The 21,582-nt window shown below is 44.3% G+C and overlaps 1 protein-coding gene across 4 annotated transcripts in view; it reads right to left on the reverse strand.

The window, feature by feature from the left end:
- Window positions 1-21,582, reverse strand: part of UACA (uveal autoantigen with coiled-coil domains and ankyrin repeats) — a 51,578-nt gene that overhangs the window by 24,870 nt on the left and 5,126 nt on the right. The window contains exon 1 of one of the 4 annotated variants that reach the window (XM_035130516.2): window positions 3,175-6,919. The exons of the other annotated variants lie outside the window; for them this stretch is intronic. Within the exon in view, the coding sequence (XP_034986407.2) occupies window positions 3,175-3,210 (36 nt within the window). The 5' untranslated portion in view covers window positions 3,211-6,919. Of the gene's footprint in view, window positions 1-3,174; window positions 6,920-21,582 lie in introns of those variants that run through there. 4 annotated transcript variants of the gene reach the window in all.

The raw sequence follows: 21,582 nt of genomic DNA on the forward strand, positions 1-21,582 counted from the left end.
ACTTTATTTACATATAAACACACACGGAGCACTGCAACATGGTTCCCTCTCTCTCTAGCATCAGACAGCAAAGAGAAAGAACAAAGGACAATAATCCCATTTCACGGAACACAGTAACACGAACATCCTGTCTCCGTCAATTCCCATTCTGTGGAATGAAAACATACACCGTCATGTGATAGACAACAATCCCATGACTGCAGACACGGGGAATGAATCTCCAACACCTTGAGCTCCTTGGAGGAAAAGTGGGATATAAATGCAAATGAATGAATGAATGAGTAGGATAATAAGCCAGATCTCCCACAAAACAGCTTTTCCCTCTATTCCTTTGACTGTTCGAGAATTCTACCTTCCGGTAGAACTAATTACAGTTCTTCTAAAACAGAAGGAGTCTATGATATCATTTGCACACCAGTTTAACCATCAAGAGGCCCTTTCTGTTTCCAGAGCCTCCTTGCACTGGTTTAATTGGCAGGAGCGTTCAGTTTGGATTTCCAGTCAGGCCACCTCAGTGCCTTCTCAGAATAGAAACAAGGTTCTCCGCCCTACTTGGCATTTCTTGTTTTTAAGAGAGACAGAAAGAAAGAAAAAGCATTGCAATCTAAAATACTCTCTTCCCCTACTTCAGCCCACCCACGCCCAAGTCCTCCTTTCTTGCAAAAGGCTTGCATTTCTACTCAAAGGATAATGGCTACATTTGAACTGCACAGGAATGTGTTGTTTTTGAGGTTCTCCCACTTCCCATCTCAACTGGGTGTGGGCCTATTTCATGTGTTATTCCTCTCAACCTGCAGATTAAATCTCTGCCTGAAATGAAAGCAGTATCTTCCTGCCTATGAATGGCGGCATGTGTGGTTTGCTCTGGAAATGTACAGAAGAAGCCAAAACTAATGCCCACTGCAGCTTCCTGGCAGAAACACCTAGACCACAAAAAGAGAGAGAAAGGGCAATCCATAGTGTCATTCAAACACTGCAAGGCACCTGCTTTTTTCCAGTCATTTCTACAGAAAGACAACTTGCAAAGTGACCCAAATGAATGTGGAAGCAATAATTTTATTTTATTTTATTTGCCTCCCACTACACAGCAAGCAACTGCATTCCAAAGCAAGGTATTATGTTTCTGCCTGTAGTGTCACATGAAACCACAGTAGCACAATTTGGGCATGCACCCCACTAGCTAGCAGGAAATCCATCACCAGAGGGAGAAACAGCAGTTGCCATACCAGCAGCAAACACTAAACTGGTACCAACAGGGAGAAAATTCTAGCCACTCCCCCCCCCAGGTGCTAGCTTTCTACATGCAGGAAGCGTCCAAATACATGTTGCCATTCAACGGTCCACCCAGCTACCTTGTTCCATGTACATATAGACCAGGCTTTGCTCAACTCATTCCCTTGCAAATAAGAAGCTACAGTACTGTACTTCCAATTAGGGCTGGGCGATATCTGGTTTTCAACATCACAATATATCACCAGCTAAATATCACTATATCTCAATATATATCATGATGTTATTTCAATACCGGTATTTATTGCACAGCCCTAATTCCAATGTGCAACAGCAGTTAAAGAAAGCTATGAACAACAATATTTAAATCTTTCACCTCCCAGCAATCAGATTTTAAAACTTGTGCACACAAAAATCCCCTTGGTTATCAACAGCTTCAGAAAGGCATATTTGAGGGCACAGTGACCCACAAATTGCATGTCCAGGTGTACCTTTCCATCTGGAATTGGGGCCACAGCAGGACTCCACGTTTGCATTTGCTGAGAGTCAGTAGGGAAAAACTGCACAAAAGCCAATGGACGTCATATTTGATTATCCCATGGCTAATTCTGGCCTGTATGGGATTATAGTGGTATGGGGCGAGCCTGCTTTCATCTCTCAGCCCTTCAGTCTTCAGCCGCTCCCTTCTAGGGCTCTTCAAAGGAGCAAAGGCGGCAGCACTGACCTCCTGAACCCTTTCTGGAGTCATCGAAATCAAAACATCCAGCATCTGAAGGCCAAACGAGACATTTCAAAAGAAACAAGCATGGAGTTGAGGGTGCTTATGTTACGTCGATTTTAATGCATGTGATTTGGGGGGTGACAGGGGCATTTGCAGGGAAGCTTGGGCAGGTGAGTGTCACTTAAGCCGTTCCCAGCTGGCCAATTCTCGCCTGCAAAACCTCTCCCAGAAAATTCTCAAATACCACCACTGCAACTCTAAAGCCACAAGTCAGTTTGGATGGGGAAGAAACAGCCTCACCTGGACCACCTACAGGGAAGAAATGACAAACACTTGAGGAGTTAAATAGCACTGACCCTCCAACACATTCTCTATTTATTTCAGGATTGGGACCAAGCACTTGCAGCAGAAATCAAGTCCTATTTGACTTTGAAAAAGCCTGATAAATATTTTCAAGGAATCACAAGCAGGCACATTTCAAAAAGAAGAAAGCAATTGGAGGCACCATTTCAGTCTCTTCACTTTCTATATTCCTGCACATCTGTGTCATTGACAAATTAGCAGAATTCTCAACAGCGAGCATTTCTACCTAGCATAAAAATATGCTGGGCAGTGCTGGTGCAGAACGCAGAAGTGATGCATCCCTTTCCAGGAACTGAAATAAATGCTTTTGACCTCTACCCATTCCCTAAGCATACTTGACATTTTTTTAAAGTTTAGGCAATTAATGTTTCCTTTCATTGAAAACTTAAGAGCCCACGAGTGCTCCAGCATGCCAAGTATATAGAAGAACTAGAATGGTTTTGTCAAACATTCCCAGTTACAGTTATACAGATAAATACACCAATAGAAGCTCCTCTCAAAGTGAATACCTGGAGGGCTGCAAACAGTGTGTCTGTCACAGATGCAAGGTTCCAAGATGGAATAAAGGTGGGATATAAAGACAACAGGATTACAATTTAAAGGATTTCAAACATTAGAAGCCCAGCAACTCCTTTTGAACAGAAATCTACCATAAAGAGTGCAGCACTGATATCATCCATCTCTTCAATTCACCTGCTGCCTACTGCACAAAGGTGTAAATTAGCAGAAATTCTCACAAAGAGTACTAAGCGGAAAGTATACCACAACAAGCAGATGTTGCAATTCAGACCACATCAAGAAGGAACAAGGCAAGCTGTGGCAAAAAGTTGGAAGCTGCTCTGCCGTAAGATGATACCTACTGTGTTTTTAAGGGCACAGGAAAACCAGCAACTCATCCTAGAGTTCCCGAGTCCTGGCTGCCAAGAGTGAACAGCAAACCCAACATTCAGCTACAGCCAGAGTCCAAGGTGGCTGCCGAGTGCAACCTGAATTTCTGCTGCCCTTCTGCATTCATCTTGGCCCTTCTTCCCTTAGCTCGGATCCCCTGACATGCTGTCTCCGTCTTCGGGGTCTTCTTCAGACTTCATCACTCTTGAGAAAACAACTGGGCAGCTTCTAGGGACAGGGCTGTGCCAAGTGCCACCGTCCCATCCAGCGGGCTGTGCCAACTGCTGCAGCTGCCCCCGCCTGGCACTGGAGGAGGGGGATGCCCGACACCAACGTGGCTTTTGTTTTCACTCCTCCTGCGCCGTAGCGCCAACTACTGCCTCTGCAGTTCAGACACAGTAAATATTGCCCCGCTCCAAAATATCCTGTAAACAATATGCAGACAGTCTCACACCAGTCCAGAGCTATTTTTTGATTTGCCTGGTACTTGATAGCTGAGTGATCGAAAGAAATAGCTAATAATATATCCAGTGCATGCTCAACCGGTGAGTAATACGTGATGGCCGCTGCCGGCCAGAGAGGCAAGAATGTGCACAAACTGCTCGCACCACGAGCGGGCGGCATGTGCTACTGACCCAGGCCCTGTGCTCCCTCTAAGAAGCAAATACAGTATGCTGTACCCAATTAGCTTTCAAGTGACACTTTCCAAAGGGAAACTAAGCCACTGTAAAATAGGGCATGATCGGTTCTGCCAGGGACCCCTGTCATTAACCAGTACGGGCTCCCAACAGCTTAAGAGCCGATCACGGCTTTGTAATCATATGACTGCGTCCAGCGGAGAGGAATGCAAGAGTCTATTTTGACAAAAGCATCTCAGATGTTTATTTAGAAGACACACGTGCCCCTGCTTTTCTTAAAAAATAAATAAATAAATAAAAAGAACTCTCCTTTTACAAGCACGGACCCCATTCTGAAAGCCAAGGAGGTTTCAGTTTACTTTTGCTGCCAGGCTGTCTCCTTGCTGGCTAGCTGAGAAGCCCCATGGAGGTTTGTCAAACCATCAAATAGACAACGCAGTGATTAACAGGGCAAGGCATGCGGTGCTCCCTTTTCTCCTTTTCAGTTTTAACAAGGGAGGCACACTCTTAAAATGCCATCTTTAGCACAGTTGGATGACACCAGCTTTGAATCTCCCGGATCAAATGGTCCAAAGGGAGCCCATGAAATATGTGTTGGGGGGGGAGGGTAGCCCTCCGGACTATTAAGACAGAGGGACTGAAAATACAATTTGCTGAGGTGACCCTTCTTGGAAAGTTCTAATGGCAGCTCAGAGGTCGGTTGGTGGTCTACCAGAGGACATTTGTCCATTCAATAGGCGAACTTCAGTTCCTCCTTCCCCTGCACCTCCATAAAAGACTCATGGACAACAACATTCAGTGTTTTAAAATAGAAGGATCCCCTCACTCAACCCCAGCCACAAAATGCTTGCCTAAATAAGGTCTTGCACTGATACCACTCTGGTGATGCGGAGTGGTTCAAAGCTGGGAGCAGCCATTGACAGCTCCTTTGGTTTGCCTCAATGCTTGGGCTCAGATAGGCTGCCCCAGTGCCCCAAAGAAATAACACTCGAGAGAGTGCAGCAGTACTCAGGTGATCTACCAGGTATGGGCAGGTGAGCTAACATTATCACTCCTTTTTCCTGGCGATGCAAGACACAGGCGAACTGTTCCTCAACCAACGCTCCCCTCAGCCTCGCACTCCATTCCACCCATGCAAAACTGCATGGTTGCAAAGGTTGTTGGTCATTTTCGACAACTGAACTCGCTTCCCTGGCAAGGCAGAAGTGCATCCACTTCTCACAACTCTGGAAAGTAGCAGCTGAATTGCTTTCTGCTTTAACATTAGAGTGAACTTGGAAAACAGTATATTCTAGGAAACCAGCTGTGCAACCCAGCAGCTTTTCCTCACGAAAACAACATTCCAAGAAAAATGAAACTGAAATGGTTAGCAAAATCTCATATGAACGGGACCAGCAAGTCATTTTGTAAATCCACCACAATTTGGGTTTATAATGTTAAGAAAGTTCAAGGGCAAATTAAACCAGCTTCAAAGATATTAAAAATAAGTTGTTTACCTGACTTGCCACATTATATCTTACTTCCTTCTGCCTACAGCAGGTGCCAAATGAATTCACATCCAAGTTCCAACCTGGTGAAAAACATTATACTCCCAAGGAATTGGTGGGCTCTTCGCCCATTTGGTTCCATAAACTCATTCCCACTGCCCCTGCAACTAAATAAATACATGATTAAAAATCCCTTCTGGGATGAAATTACGTACTCACGTCTTTTCTGCTTTCTTTGAGTGAGTGGTCTCTCTCTCTCTCTGTGTGTGTGTGTGTGTGTGTGTGTGTGTGTGTGTGTCTGATAATGATTTTTTGTGATTGTCTCAATGTGGTCTTCATGATATTCACATGTTTATTTTTGGAAGTTTTATGGTATTAGCTGTATTAATGACTGTGAATAACATTTAGATATACAGAACCTCAGTTGTGTAAGTAGTTGACCAAATAACCTCAAGCCCAATTCCAGCTATGTGGATTTTTGAATTGGGGGCTGGTGGAAACAAGATGCTTGGATTGAAAAATGAGGTTGAATCAGGTTCCTGTAGGCCAGAATAAGGAACACAAGGAATATTTATAGTAAGAGGAGTGATGAAAGTCTGCAGGATAGATAAACCAGACACAGTGTAATGGGAATAAGGAATGAAGTAATTGCTGCAGACCGAGGCAGTGATTCTTTGGGAGGTGGGGGATAAATCACAAGACATGCTTCATCCTGATCAGAATACAGCCCAAGTTGGGTATCTCCTGTAAGTTTAAGTTCTTTAACCACTCAACCCTGAAAAATGTGAAGGAGTTCATTAGTCTTGTTTAAAAAGGCTTTTAACTACCATGTCCAATGGAGCTTACTCCTAAGACAGTTGGTTACTGAAACCACCTCACTCCTGCTGGTGGGTTTATTCTCCTTTTAATGCTTGACAAAGGTTGTGCTCTTTTTTATCTGCTGTTGTTTCTTTTCTGCCAGTTGTTTTGTTGCTTTTATTACTGTTAGCCATTTTCAGCTTCTTTTTGAAGAGAGATTTAAAGATAATAATAATACAGAAAATCCTAACTGCTGACAATGCTATACATTTATACTATATATAAGCAGTGTTAGAAACTCAGGTATACAAGCTAGGTGTCAAATGGTACCTTAAACCAAGGTCACGGTCACCACAACGGAATGTCTATTTGCCAAAGGGTTGGATGATCCTTAGGGTCCCTTCCAATACTACAAATTTACGATCTTAGAACATGCCATATCATCAAAAGCCAACATGAAACAGATTATAAAGTTTTGCAGACACCCACAATACATCCTGAAGGAGCGTCTCCACCCCCATCGTTCTGCCCGGACAGGTCCAGTACCGAGGGCCTTCTGACGGTTCCCTCGTTGCGAGAAGCCAAGTTGCGGGGAACCAGGCAGAGGGCCTTCTCGGTGGTGGCGCCCGCCCTGTGGAACGCCCTCCCATCAGATGTCAAAGAGAAAAACAGCTACCAGATTTTTAGAAAACATCTGAAGGCAGCCCTGTTTAGGGAGGCTTTTAATGTTTAATAGATTATTTTATTTCATTTTTCTGTTGGAAGCCGCCCAGAGTGGCTGGGGAAACCCAGCCAGATGGGTGGGGTATAAATAATAAATTTATTATTATTATTATTATTATCATCATCATCATCCAATGCAGCCCCTGTTGTTTAAAAGGGGTAAATCCTTCCTAACTTGTTTGGTTTTTGAGAGTCTACATATAAAAGACTTACAGTATCTTGCAGTAAAGGTAAAAAGAGGAATTTGTGGTATGTAATGTACCAAGAAGGGACGCGGGTGGCGCTGTGGGTTAAACCACAGAGCCTAGGGCTTGCCGATCAGAAGGTCGGCAATTCGAATCCCCGTGACTGGGCGAGCTCCCATTGCTCGGTCCCTGCTGCTGCCCACCTACCAGTTCGAAAGCACGTCCAAATGCAAGTAGATAAATAGGTAGGTACCACTCCGGCGGGAAGGTAAACGCGTTTCCGTGCGCTGCTCTGCTTCGCCAGAAGCGGCTTAGTCATGCTGGCCACATGACCCGGAAGCTGTACGCTGGCTCCCTCGGCCAGTAAAGCAAGATCAGCGCCGCAACCCCAGAGTCCTCTGCGACTGGACTTAACAGTCAGGAGTCCAAAAAATAAAAAATAAAAATGTATCAAGAGCATGGATTACTCTTGCAGATCAGGGTAAAATGAGACAGGATGTTCTTAAATTACCAACGGAAAGGGCATACAGCTGCTGTGAACACAGAGAATTGGAATCACTGGGTGCTACCAGCAATAAAGGCTATTAATAATTTCTGCTGCTTCTAAGCAGTTTGAAGTTTTCAAGTTTCTAGATTATCCAAGCAGCAAGGATCAAGGCCACCACTAGACTGGACCCATTTTTTCTTTCATTCTACAGAACTCAAGTTTTTGTCAAGTTCTCTTACAAATGGAGATGGCCACAGGCTAATAAATCCTCAGCATTTGCTCTCAACTTGAGAAAAACAGCACCTGCCTTACAAGGCTTACCAACTGGACTGGTAAAATGATCTCTCTTGCAGCTAATGACCTATGCCAAATGAGAGATGGTGGTGATCACTGAATGCCAAAAGAAAAGGGTGACAACAGAAGTGTAACCTCCTCAGCCCCGCATACCCAATCAAGTGTAAATCTCTGGTCTGCAGTTAAGTTAATGAGAGGTCTCCCTCTCAGAAAAGCCCCAACACAGATGTACCCCAGTCAAAAGGAGCTACTTGGTGGGGGCTTCTGAAGTCCTCTTACAGTTTTTGAAAACTGAAATCGTTTGCTATTCCTCTGTCACAATCATTTATCTCTGAGCCACATACACTGAGCACTGTTACAGCTCCAGTTCTAATGGAACCTTATATAATCACAGAACTGAAGTGTTAGAAGGGACCTCAAGGGTCATCTAGTCCAACCCCCTGCAATGCAGGAACCACACAGCTAAATAATCCCTAAGTGATGGTCATTTAACCTCGGTTGAAAAACCTCAAATGAAGAAGCATCCACCACCTTGCATGTCTCTAGGTCACAAAAATCTGCAAAAGAAGTAAGAAGCATAATCTGCCAGCACAATTAAGTCACACTAATGTTTTGATATACTTTTATGGGATTTTGGCTTAAGTGGTGGTACTTATGCTTTGCCACCACATTGTTCCAAGCATTAGACTACACTTCAGAATCAGGTTTTTGCTCACTGCATGTTATGCAAAACTCTGCAACTGGAATGTATCATGGCACCATGTTATTAGCCCATGCACCAGAATTTGCCTAGCCCTAGGGAACAATTCTAATGCTGGAGACTCTAAATGGAACAACTGTAAACAGGAGAATCATGGGACATTCCCAGATTATTCCAGGGATTTCTATGAAAGATGCATATTGTACTTCTTATGCTGTAATTCTCTTTTCCGGTCACTCACTGCCCTGTGAATTCCACAACTGATTAAGTTTCTTTTAAACTGAGTAACTTTCAGAGTTCCTGTAAGAGACATCAGACTCCCACAATTTTGGGCCAAGGAGCTGTCTCTACATGGTCAGGATGCTTAAACAGATAACTGATAAAAGTGGCATTCTGTGGGATCTCAACTAATTAAAATGAGGGGTGATGCAGCAGTGTGCTAATCTTGTCAATGACCTCTTGCCCTCAAAGCCCACTCTTCTCATCAGCTTTGCAAATTTAAGCAAAAATTCAGATTCAATTTTATTAAACATATTACTGTTCTGTCTTCTGATCACACCCAGGCAGTGTGTCTAACAAGACACACATCATCCAAACACAATAAAATCCTAAGTCAGGCTGAGCAACATGACCTAGGAATGAGTGAAACATGAGTACTCAAGGGCTTACAATGAAATCTGTCAGGGCACTTATTTTCGGGGTAACATTTAATAAATCATACCCCAAATCTCCAACATATTTATTATTAAATAGAATGTACATACTATTTGATTCAGTGGGAGGGGACTCAAACATCTACCAAAGCAGTTTACAACCAAATAAAATTAAGCATTTATAAAAAAAGTTTAAAATAGGTATTAAAAATATTTAAAAGAGGCTTAAGTTCCATACTAGCTAAAACGATATTAAAACACATGTAACTTCTACATGCATATAGACATCATATGCATCCCTAGGGATGAACATTACATGGCACCTTGCTGAAGCTAAAGCAGGTCTGGTTCTGGATCAGTTCCTGGATGGAACATGACTTGGGAACTGCAGGCATGCCACCTTGGGTTCTAGGGTGGGTGGCATACCTGCCAAGTCCTGGACTGCAAAATCCGGGATCGGCAGCCGCCTGACACCGGAAGTTGCTTAGACGCAACTTCCAGTGTCGCTTTGCCCATTTATGGGCACCAAAAATGGCCGGCGCCGGCAACAGATGCGTCTATGCATGTCCAGAAGTGCGTAGACGTGACATCCGGTGCCGGCGCCAGCCATTTTCGGTGCCCATAGATGGGCAAATAGCAAAAAAAAAAAAAGGCCGCCGGCAGGAGCAGAATAAGGGAGAATAACGGGAGAGGAACCGATGTGGGGGACCGCTGGGAAACGGTACGAAAAAACGGGGGTTTCCCTGGGAAAACGGGGTACTTGGCAGCTATGGTGGGTGGAGGGAATGGGATATCAGCGTAAGGAAATATACATACAAGGTGCAACCCAAATCAAGAATATTCAAATAATAGTGGGAATTGACTAGAACTAGCCATACTGACAAATGCCACTGTTTGTATCAAAGATTGGGAATTCACTGAGATCCGATGGAATGCTTCCATGCATTTTAAAACCCACTATTCCTAAGGTTCTTCATTTGGAAATTTGCAAAATTGATTGATTGACTGATTGCATTTCCACCCCACCTTCCCTCCAAGGAGCTCAGGTTCTCTTCCTCCCCATTTTATCCTCACAACAGCCCTGTGAGGAAGGTGAGGCTGCAAGACAGGGAGCTTCACGGATGAGCAGGGATTTGAACCCTAGTCAAACACACTAATCACTGCACCACACTGGTTCTCCAAATGCATTGGCTGTACTTGTTTATGCACGTCCCTAGCCTGCCTCACATGCCAGACTACACACAGAAAGAATTAGTGGCAGAGGGTCCCACACTCATGCACTTACCCCAACTAATCATCCTTAAGTGGCATTTGCTGCCAAAAGGGAACTCAGTATAAAATGTGTATGTGGACCATCAAGATCCCTCCCTCTACCGTCGTTTTTGCCACAGATGCTCATGTGAAATTAGTGGTTGTTTGTTTACATTACACACACACCCTCCCCTTTTTGCTTCTTCCTGCCTCATGGCCCGGACTTGTAGCACGAGAACAACAACGCTAGTGATTCTCCTGCCAAGACACACAGAGGCACAGGCTTCCAACCACACAGCAGCTTTTATTTTAAAACAGGCTACCTGCCAAAGCGAGTGCCTCTGTAGATGGCACCCCACCTTGATGACACTCTGGAAGCCATGCAGAAACACACACAGCGCTCAATCCAGACACATTTCCCTTTCATAAACACAACCAGTCATGATTTCCAGTGGACCCCACCTACTGCCGGTCGTTTGCCTTCCTCATGGGGAAAACATAGAAAGTTGACATATACTCATTCATTCAATTTTATTTACGGTCACAGACCAGCTCACATACAGAATCAAAAATCATAAGGCTCAATGATGAAGCATTAAAATTTACACGGCAGGGACAGTACACGTGTATATATTACAACATTTAAAATATGGTATATAAATTAAAAGTGGGTCGCTAAAATATAGCCTAAAATTGCCGTTGGAGGCCTTAATCATTATGGTAACACCGCTTGTTCCCTGAGTTTTATGGCAGTCGCACAAAATTTGGCTACTTTTAGCGTAATATCAGAGTCCTTATCTTCTACAAGGAATTTTAGGCATTGGGATTCGGATTCATTTGAGAAATTTTGTGGGAGGCAGTTTCTACCTCTGACATACCGCAGGGGCAGACTCGTTCCACATATGGTTTGCCTGCGAATCTTCCCTGCAGTAAAGCAGATGGCAGTACATTAAATCTAACAAGGGTAAATGCCCGTCCGTATTTAGGTATTTGTAATTTTGACAAATACTTTGCTGGGGAAAACCCTCTCCTATTATCTTGTATAGCTGGATGTTTATTCATCTCACGCTGACATATACTGAGTCAGACCATTGGTCCATCTAGCTCAGTATTGTTCACACTGGCTGGCAGCAGCTCTCCGGGGTTTCAGAATGGGGTCTTTCAAGGCAGATGGCTCTTCCTCTATGGGTCTTCCTCTGCTATACAGTCTCTCATTACCTCATTTAACGTGATAAATAGCTTTAATACTATCAAGCAACCAGAGGGGTGCAGTCATTGGATTAAGGGGACTAGGCGAGTTCCCTAAATATTCCCCTGGGACCTCCTTCCCAAAGCCTGGGAAGCTTCCGGCTGGCTTAGGGAGGGAGGTATGATGCTCACGTGTGCAACATCGCAATGTCATATGCACATTGTCGTCCCCGCCCCCCAAATCGTGCTAGCAAGCTGACACCTCTGGCATTAACTGTTCCCCTACAAAAAAAAATTCGTCGCACACCACTGCAAGCAACATATTAGATACCAACATTGCTCACAAAAATAAATATTTTTCTGTGGAGTGTATCTAAGAACAGGTTTGCTCTTTAAGTCACAAGTCTGCCTACAAGCAACAATTCTGAGAATCTGGGGGTAAACTGGAGCAATGGGGAAGTCATTGGCATGGCAGCAACTGGGCACAGTTAGCCAAACTGCTTGGAGTCCCAATACATGGTCCTCAATATGTCAGCATCGATGACAGATAAACAGATACTGTGATATTCCATGCTAGCTCTATTCAGACTAGACTCTCTGAAGTTAATACCGGTAACTTAGGTTAGGACCTGAATACAACCCATATAGTCCTAGACTGTGCCAAAAGTGGAGATGAGGGATGAACAAGCTATACCAGCCTTCGTGAAGCTGGCTCCCTCCAGATGTTTTGTACAACAGCTGGTGAGAATTGTGGTTACAAAAGATCTGGGGGGCACCAGCTTGGCAAAGCCTGAACTACACCACACCAAAGTGTTTGCAGGGCAGATAAATCCAGAATGGCTTAAGCAATTGAGTAAATCTTTACAAGTGGACATGGAAGGAGGGGTGGGGAGGAAATGGAAGGGTCACAAGCCAATTGGCCTTGAAAAAAAATTTGCTTACAAATCTGGAAAAATAGGCATCAGATCCTGAGAATGAACTAAAACTCTCCCATGAAGTTTCTTCAAACTCAGCATAGACAGGTCCCCTTGGAAAAATATTTGGGGAACTGGTTTTTTCCTATCGTTAAAGCTGCATTCACCCGAACTCACGATTTAGCCAAAGGAGGAGAGCATTCCAGAAAGATTAAAACATCACAGGAAGATACTGACCTTCCTGTTACATGTGGGAGGGACAGCCTGCTCATTCTCAATTAGCTGGCAGCTTTCTCGGTTTAATTGCCCAGCTCATAAAGTGTGTGTTTTGCAAATGTCAGTGTCTTCACCAAAGTGGGGTGGAAGGAATAAGTCTTGTGCAACCTTAATGAATAAGGACAATCTGCCATCAGTCATGAGATGGCTTCTCGAGGGTAGAATAAATTCCAGGCAAACACCCACAAGCAACAGGAGGAAGCACTTTCACACACTTCTACTCTTCCCGCAAGAAAAAGGAGTTTGAAGCTTATGTTTAGTTTGCAAAGAAACAGGACCCCACTACCACCTCCATATACAGGCGCGCACACACCCAATCTTACACACAGTCTGAGGGACAAACAAAATTAAATCCAGCTGATGTTTACATGCCATCACTCACACTGGCACAAGTGCTTCATTTCCGATTATGAAATGGAAATATCCCTTTCAAAGGGAAACCAGCAGAGCTTAGCTGACAGATTTGGAGGTGCCTGTGATTTGCACAGGCTGGAATAATAATACAAGCAATCCGACCTAAGAGCCTCACTCAAGAGTAGGAAAGTTAGAGAATACCCACAATGTGCATCTTGGCAAGAGGTCAGGACTGAAAATCATGCAAGCAAATAGAAGTCGTTTTTGCTAGGGCTGTCTTTTAAACCCACAAACATTACTTAAATTGCATTATTCCTTGCATTCTTTTTTGTCATTTTACTTCCATTGACAGCACTGAAATTAACTGTGTACATTTCAGCCACAGCTGAAAGAGAGGACTTGGAGAAAGAACTATGTATGTCACCTTGAGCTCCTTGGAGGAAAAAGGTGGGCTATAGATGCAATTTATTACATATTATTATTATTATTATTATTATTATTGCAATGAATGCAATAGTCAGGTAAACTGAATGTGGTGCAAGCGCAGGCCAAAGAATCACAGGCCTAAGCCTGCAGCTATCCACTGAGCGTACAAAACTGCCTTACAGGAAGTCAAGCCTGCATCATCTTCTCTGGCTAGCAGGGTTCTCAAGTGGAGGAAAGTCATTGCCAACTCTGCTACCTAAGGCTGTTTTTCACTGTGGATCAGCATTCCTTAATCTGGTGCCCTCCAGGAGTTTTGGATTACAACTCCCCAGCCATCATGAATACGGGAGTCCTATTCCAAAACATGTGGAGGGCATCAGGCTGCTATGATGTTGGGAGGTTGAACCTGGGACTTTCCCTATGCAAAGCAGATTCTGCTCCACCAGTGAGCAGCACTGGCCCCTCCCCTGCTAGAAGAGCAATGACTTGACAGTGTACTCTAGAACTGTAGAACAGCAGGTTTTAGATTAACCCTCCACCCTGTAATTAATACAGGCAAGTCTCGACACATTTAACCACTAATAGCATTTCATTCAAGGCACACATTTTTCTTCTCAGATGAAGTTGCATAAACATCCACTCCCTATATACCGGTATGAAAAACACACAAACACGCATCAGTAAACAGTTCAGTAAAGTATGCTTCTGAGCAATAGAGCAGGCTGAAGTAATTCTGAAGCATGGGAACATGCCGTTGCAACACTCAGTTGAGACTCCAAGAAGAAATCTACAACTTGGCCATAATGATTTCGTTCATCGGCAGATCTCCTCAGTTCTTTTAAGCAAAGCTGAAGATCCAACATTCTCTTCGGCTGCAATCGCTGGACTCTGCAGGGAAGCGGCCACTGATCTGCCTTCAGTTGGGTTAAGACTCCTGAGTTTGGAACAAGGAGGGTTATGTCCACTATCACTTGTTAGTAAAGTAATAGCTGTGTAATTTGGCACAGATTATCATTGATCCAGCCAACAGCAATCAAGACCCCACACATATCCGCATAAAATCCATATTCCCATGAGCAGTGCAGAGTAGGGAATGCTGGAGGAACTGGGGGAAGGGGGTGCAGTGGTCTGCATTCCACAGCTAGCTCATTTGACCTGAAACTCCTAACTGAGTTGCACACTAGAACATGGTCCCTCTCTGAAATCCACATTCCACCAAATTCTAGGTGGTCCAACATCTATCTGACACATATGGTTTATTTCTCCTACAGGTAAAAATAGCTCGGAGCAGCTAGAAAGTGTACAGCTGCTCCCATCTGTGATGCAAATGGGGCCACAAGTTCCCCTAGGATTGATGTGATATAGTAATGTCCCTTCCTATGAAATTGTATGGTAAGTTTCCAATTTCATAGGGAATTGGTAGCCCTCCAATGCCATCTTATTTAAAGCAAGAATCAGCATACATTTATTTTTTGAAAAATATTGCTATCACACTGAAGTGGCTTATGGCACAGAAGCAAAACAACAAAAAATAAACACTTTGCTGAGGCTTGTTTTAAGAAAATAAAATAAAAACAATACCAGATGTTACAAAGAACAACAACAGTGTTACAAAGAGTGTGGTAATTGCATGGGGTTTCTGGCCCTTGAAGTAAGCAATTCCTCCTACAGCATGACCACCTTAACTACTACTCCCTTCCAAGAAGTTATAAACCAGGATGGCAACCAAGGTGCAAACCTATGTAAAAGTTTGCAGGAAAGCTAATGCTGTCAGCATAGTCAATATCAGATGCTCAGCATTCTGTTTGCTCTCAAGAAAAGGGCCACCTTTCCCTTTCATCTGATCACATTAAGGGTCAGCAGACTCTCCACAAAGCTGTTTGCTGAATGCAAAATCTGAACAAAGGAAAGAAGCTGCCCACTGAATGTGCTGATAACCCTGTGCCCCAATTCAACTCCACAGCCTCCACACCACTCCCACCCCCAACTGATCCGGGGAAATACCTGGGGAAATTTAAGAACAGAGCTGTGATCAGCATGTACTGTAAACTTAATAAATTACATCAAGGGTGAGTAGAAGGCAGATTTGGATCTACTGGTAGATCTCTTGGGAGACTCGCAATAGATCAACATGGGTTGCTGACTCCCAGTAGCAACAACAAAAGGACCTTTTCCACCCAAATTAGGCTGCCAAAATGAAGAAAGTGAATTAGGAGCAGCATTTTGTGTGTGTGAAAGTCTGGTCCTGAAAAGAAATTTCTATGCTTGGAGGCACTCTGTTCTTTTCTTCCAACCATCTTTTGCACCCAGCTCTGGTTGGTGGATCTTGCGGTTGTAGCAGACAAATAGTAAATCTGGCAAACCAAACCTAAACTGCCCATTTCTCAGCTACATTATACTGTACAGTATTTATATCGTCATGGAGCAAGCATGCCAGCAAATGTGAAGGCTGCTTTTAAATTAAAGGAGTACAGAAACATCAGCGTGGGAATCTTTGTTTCAAAAAGAGGAGGTAATAACAGCATTCCTATAGTTACACACTGGGCCTGGCTTTCTATGACTACAGACACAGGATGACCTCGGATTGCCTCAACGTTGCTAATTAATGAGTGATGCAAGTTTATGACCAGCAATTAATCCAGGCACAGCAGAAATTGCAGCATGCAATCGCCAAAGTCTGATCAATGAAATGGAAAACTCACACAGCAAGAGCCCCTCCTTGCTTCTGCTGCTGTGTAAGACGGGTGGAGTCATGGGTCTCAAAAAGTACTTTTCCACAAGATACAATTCATGGGGCAAAATCCAGTTGTGATTTTATTTTAAAAAAACTGCCCAGAAAGAAGATCTACCTTAGGAGCAAAGTTCAGCAACTGACAGAAAGACTAACTTCAGTGTGCAGACAGATATTGCCAAGTCCGATTGCGATGAAGAGGCTACATTTCTCTCTGAGTTGGTGGCATATTCTAGGAGGAAACTGTCCTCCTCAAATTTGTTCTCTGTGTTCCTCATTTCTAGCCTAAACACACAAAACGTCACCATCTTTCACTATCCTGAGTATATGCAGATTTTTAGCATTCCTCTCAATGGGCAAAGCTCTGAGTTCTGCCTGCATGAATCTCAACATCAATCATTAGCCCTCATAAAAAAGAGTTACAACCATTTATATAGTTTATGACAGTTCTGAATCTTTCCCTGTCCGCCTTCCTTTTGAGGGGATTCATTCTAGCCAAAATAGGTGTAGCAAACCAACTTGATTCCTTGGTTTGCAGCCTATTCCAAATTCAAAAGCAGGCTGATGAGAGCAAGAGTTCCTACACACCTCATCTTCTCACTTTACACATCCAAAATGTGTGTTCTCACAAACATACAATGGGTACAACCCTAGTACTATTTCATGTGCAAAACATGCAGACACACAAAAAATGTGCCACAAACATCTCAAAGAAAACCCTCCTTATGCGCTCATATTTTCGACATTTGAATCAAAACAGGAGATAAGTTTGAAGAAAATAATGCTGAGACAATGTCTAATTTCATGGTACATGTTATATGTCTACAGTATTGGCTTGCATTGGTCTGGATGCCTTTGGCAAACAGCAATAATTTCCAGACAACAAAGCAAATGAGTTTTTGTAAATAAGAATTTGTTCTTCCAAACAGCTGATACATCACTAATGACTGATGTATGTGGTCAGGTAAGCTAATAATGGGCAAAGGAGATTCCACCCATTTGGAGTATACTCTAGCTATGGTTCAGTGGGTATGAATGTGTCAAACCACCCTTGAACAACAGGTTCCATAGCAAAAAATAAGTCTGACAAAATCTTTTAAAAATGAGCTCCCTCTAAAGAACGAGTTTGTGTGTACTGTACACAAGTTCTTTTAATTTATTATCCACTCTTCACCCTAAGGCTCCCTGAGCAGGTTAGAAAGTTCATCCCTCCAGCATATTTATTGACTCACTCTAAAAGTCACAAATTTCAACAGCTTGCCAAAAGCCATCCATAACCTTTCCTAAAGGGATTTGGTCAAGGGTGCACGTGGCTTTATTTTACTCTGACCATAATCTGATGAACATTTAAGGTTCTGCCTCAGTATAGAGGTTGATATGTTTTATACCTAATTTTAACTTAGTATGTATAAGTTAAACATATACATATAAAACATAAGTCTTAATCTAAAAAACATGTTTGGGGGGGCGTAGCTTGCTCAGGTCTACTGTTGCTTTCACAATCACAGTCAGCCCAATGTTAAGGTTCCCAATACCACTTTTTCTCCCATATACTGTATTAACAATCCATAACACCAAGAAGCAAAAGCATGTTCTAATTATAAACGCACTTCAGTACAGAGGCAATACACGTTGTTCCATTTTCACACCTTCATTCATTTCCATATTATTATTACATATTATTTTCTATTGAAGTTAGATACCGCCGTATACCTGCAGGTCAGACAACGTCTTTTGCAAGAGAAATGCATTCACCTTGTCAAGTTTGTGAGAGAGGTTGCCCTATTCCTATTTTATAAGATCAGCAGGGAAAAAGAACCGAGTTTAGACATGGACTTATGTGCTGCCTCACAGGAAGAAAGCAACAGAGCTGCAAAGTTCCCCTGTGACATGAGCAGCTCCAAAGCCTCAGCATCAAGCTGTTCCAATGATGGAGGGGAGCATCATTTTCTGGGGATTGGTCAAAGGCTACCAACAATTTGAGAAGATTTTACTGAAGGAGAGACTGACACCAAACACAGCACACTAAAGGTGTGTGACAGCCACCAGCAAATTAAAAATACTGGAGGGTGGGGGAGATGCACTCCACAGTTATGGAGCATGAAGGAATAATTATAACCTGTCATGCAATCAAAGCAAAAAAACAACAACAAAGTCCTCAAACAAATTATTCAGCGCCTTCCTCTCAGACCCCAACACAACACATGACCTCAATCTCTTCCCATGTGAATTCACCCTGAGGTGAATTCACCATTCCTGATAACAAGAGTATGGTTTTCCGACATGCCAAATTAAAGATGACTAATTTAGCATGTATCTTGTCAAGAATCCCAGAGTCTTGTCATTGTGATGACAACCAAAGTCATTAACAGGTACACAACTCCACCGTGAAATTCCAGTACTAGCCCTGAAGTCATCAAGGTTTGTCTCACTCCACTTCCCACAGACATTAATGTGAAGTAATAGGCACACAAATGGATTCAGGCCTGTGGATCAAACACATCAGAGGTTCTCAGACAGTGGTCACAGACCACTGCTGAACTGCAAGCTCCCTTTAGGTGGTCCTGGGAGAAGTTGTGGAACAACTGGATTTCTTCTTCTTCTTTTTTGATGACTGACAAGACCATTTAGAGCTGGGACCAGATTATTGAACAGGTTATGGCCCATGATTTTCATACAACAGCACTAGTGCAATATGGGATTTTCATCACTCCACCTCAAGTCTAAATACAGAAGCAGGAAAAATGTTGCAACTGACAAACCCAACTTCAAATAACTTTTGTTCACAAGAACAGGTACATTCATCACATTAGAAAAGACAATACTATGGTTATTAAAATACTAGTTAAACATGCGCTTTGCTTTACAGAACAAAAAAAAAGTTTCTTAAGTGGTTTGCTGAAAAAAGTTTGAGGACCAATAAACAACTTAAGTGAACAGGGCCCTTTCCTATGTACATTCAAAGAAAGCATAATTACCGGTAATCATTTTATGGCTGCTGTCCCAAATCTATATAGTTGTAAGTATGTCTGGCTAGAAGCAATGAAACTTATTTCCAACCATACACACTACTGCGACAGTTTGACTTCACCCCCAGGGACACACTCCACTGTCTCTTGAGACAGTTGGATGTCAACAACACACTTTGGGGTGAGATACAATAAATCTTCATGTTTTGTGAAGTCATGTCAAACTCAATTGAATGCACAAAGTGTTCAACAACTCACTTTGGTGCTTTCAAGGGAAGCAGTTCAACCAAGAAGCCTTTTTAGTTCACTTTGAGAGCAGCTGAACAGTTTCCCAGATGAACTTATTTTCAAAAACATGGCACACAGCTTTCCATCTCTTTTGCTCTCACACAACATTTCCTGGGTGCTCCTATTTCAGCTTTGCTCAGCAAGTGCAGAGGATCGCTATGCAGGGGAGGCCTTCTCAACTGCACGTAAATTCTGCCAGCACCAGCATCAGGAGGAGGGCCAAACTCATTCAGCTTTTTATTTGTGTGTGTGTGACAACAAATGCAGAGCTTATGTTGCCCAGGAAAGTGCAACCCATGCAACAGAGGGAGGGAGAGATCTGTGGCAACTGGATTAAGGGCGAAAACTTTCCTACCTCGGGATTTGGATCTCCATCCTCCCCCACAAAAAAAAGAGGGCGGGGGCGGGGGCTTTGAGAACAATATGTCAAAACAAGGAAGAGCGTGACCTTCCTGCTGCTCCTATTGCCCCTCCCCCATTCCGTTTTACCCCATTTCCCTCCCTCCTCCAGACGACCCTCCAACTACCTCCCTCGCTGTATCCTTTGGAAAGGAGGGAGCTGCAAGCCAGAGCCCCCCCTGTACTCCCCACTTTCTCTTTCCACCCCTCTGCCCTCGCCCTCACTTGGCCTGAGGCTGCCCCTCCCCCTCCCTCCCGCTCACTTGGCCTGAGGCTGCCCCTCACTCTCGCCCCCTCGGCGCCCCCCTCCCCTGGCCCTCCTCTCAGCCACTCACCCCCCCGAGGCTGCCACCGCCTCCCGCCACCGACACTTCCTGCTTCCTCAGGCGGGACTTGAGGCTCTTCATGATGGTACTGCCGCCACCGCCGCCGCTGCCCCTCAGACTTCGGGACGGGACGACGCTCGGCGCCGGCGCCCCTTTCCTCGCCCCGCCCCTCCACCCACACCCGGCCAATGGGAGGCGGCCAGGCCCCCGCTGCAGCCATTGGGGAGGCGGATCCGCGGGGAAGGGCGGGACTTCCTTGGTCTCCTTCGCATAGCGGCTCCCCGAGCGAAGGCTCCACACCTGGGTCGAGAGAGGGGCGGGGCCGGCCAGGTGCCTGTGGGGCCACGCCCCCTGGGCGGGCAAGAGGGTGGGAGGCTGGGCAGCTTTAAAAAGGGCCGCGCGGGCTCTGCGCTGGAGGACCGGCAGCTACAGCCGCGCCGATGGGAGGCAGGTTGGGCTGCCCTCCGCGCCTGCCATTGCGCGGGCGAAATAGCCAGGCTCCAATGGCGCATCGAACACTCACGTTGCAAACTATACTTGATCTGATAATGTTGACAATCTTTTCTTGGACTTTGCTATTTTAACCCGATGTCAAACTCATTCTACATACCTGTTTTATAGTTTTGTTTTTCATCTTTTTTGGGGTATGTTTTATATACATTATAAAATGATAACAAATAAATTTGCCAAAAAGACACACACACCCCACTAACCTTGCTGAAGCTGAGCAGGCCTGGTTGTGTGGCCTGCATGGCCATCCTTGCAGGGAGGGCTTTCCTGGGTCCTGAAAGGGCCCATGGGGCAAGGGTACAGGTGCTACTGATAGTTATGGGTCAAGGCCCAGGATGGGCATAGCCAAGGGGGACAGTTGCCCCCCAATCAATACAAATCTAAGGTTCTGCCCCTCCCCTACAAATTGTGGCTACGCCCATGAGGCTCAGGGGAAATTAAAAGGAAGGAGTTATTCATACAGCACATGGTTAAACTCTGCAACTCAGTCCCGGAAGTGGCAGTGGGTGGCCACCAATCAAGATGGCATTAAAAGAGATTTAGACAAATTCATGGAGGAGAAAGCTATCGATGGCTACTAGCTGGAGAAGCTGTTCTCTGCTGCCAGCAGAAATGCTTCTAAATACTGATTGCTGGAAACCACAGGAGGGGAGAGGGCTCCTGAGGGTTTCCCACAGGTTGTCCACTGTGAGGACAAGATGCTAGACGAGATGGACCACTGGCCCAATCCAGGCAGCTTTTCTTATGCTCTTAAAAGGATGGGTGGCTGGGTCCTGACCCCAC

The sequence above is a fragment of the Zootoca vivipara genome, chromosome 14 (genome assembly GCF_963506605.1).
Source record: "Zootoca vivipara chromosome 14, rZooViv1.1, whole genome shotgun sequence".
NCBI lineage: Eukaryota > Metazoa > Chordata > Lepidosauria > Squamata > Lacertidae > Zootoca > Zootoca vivipara.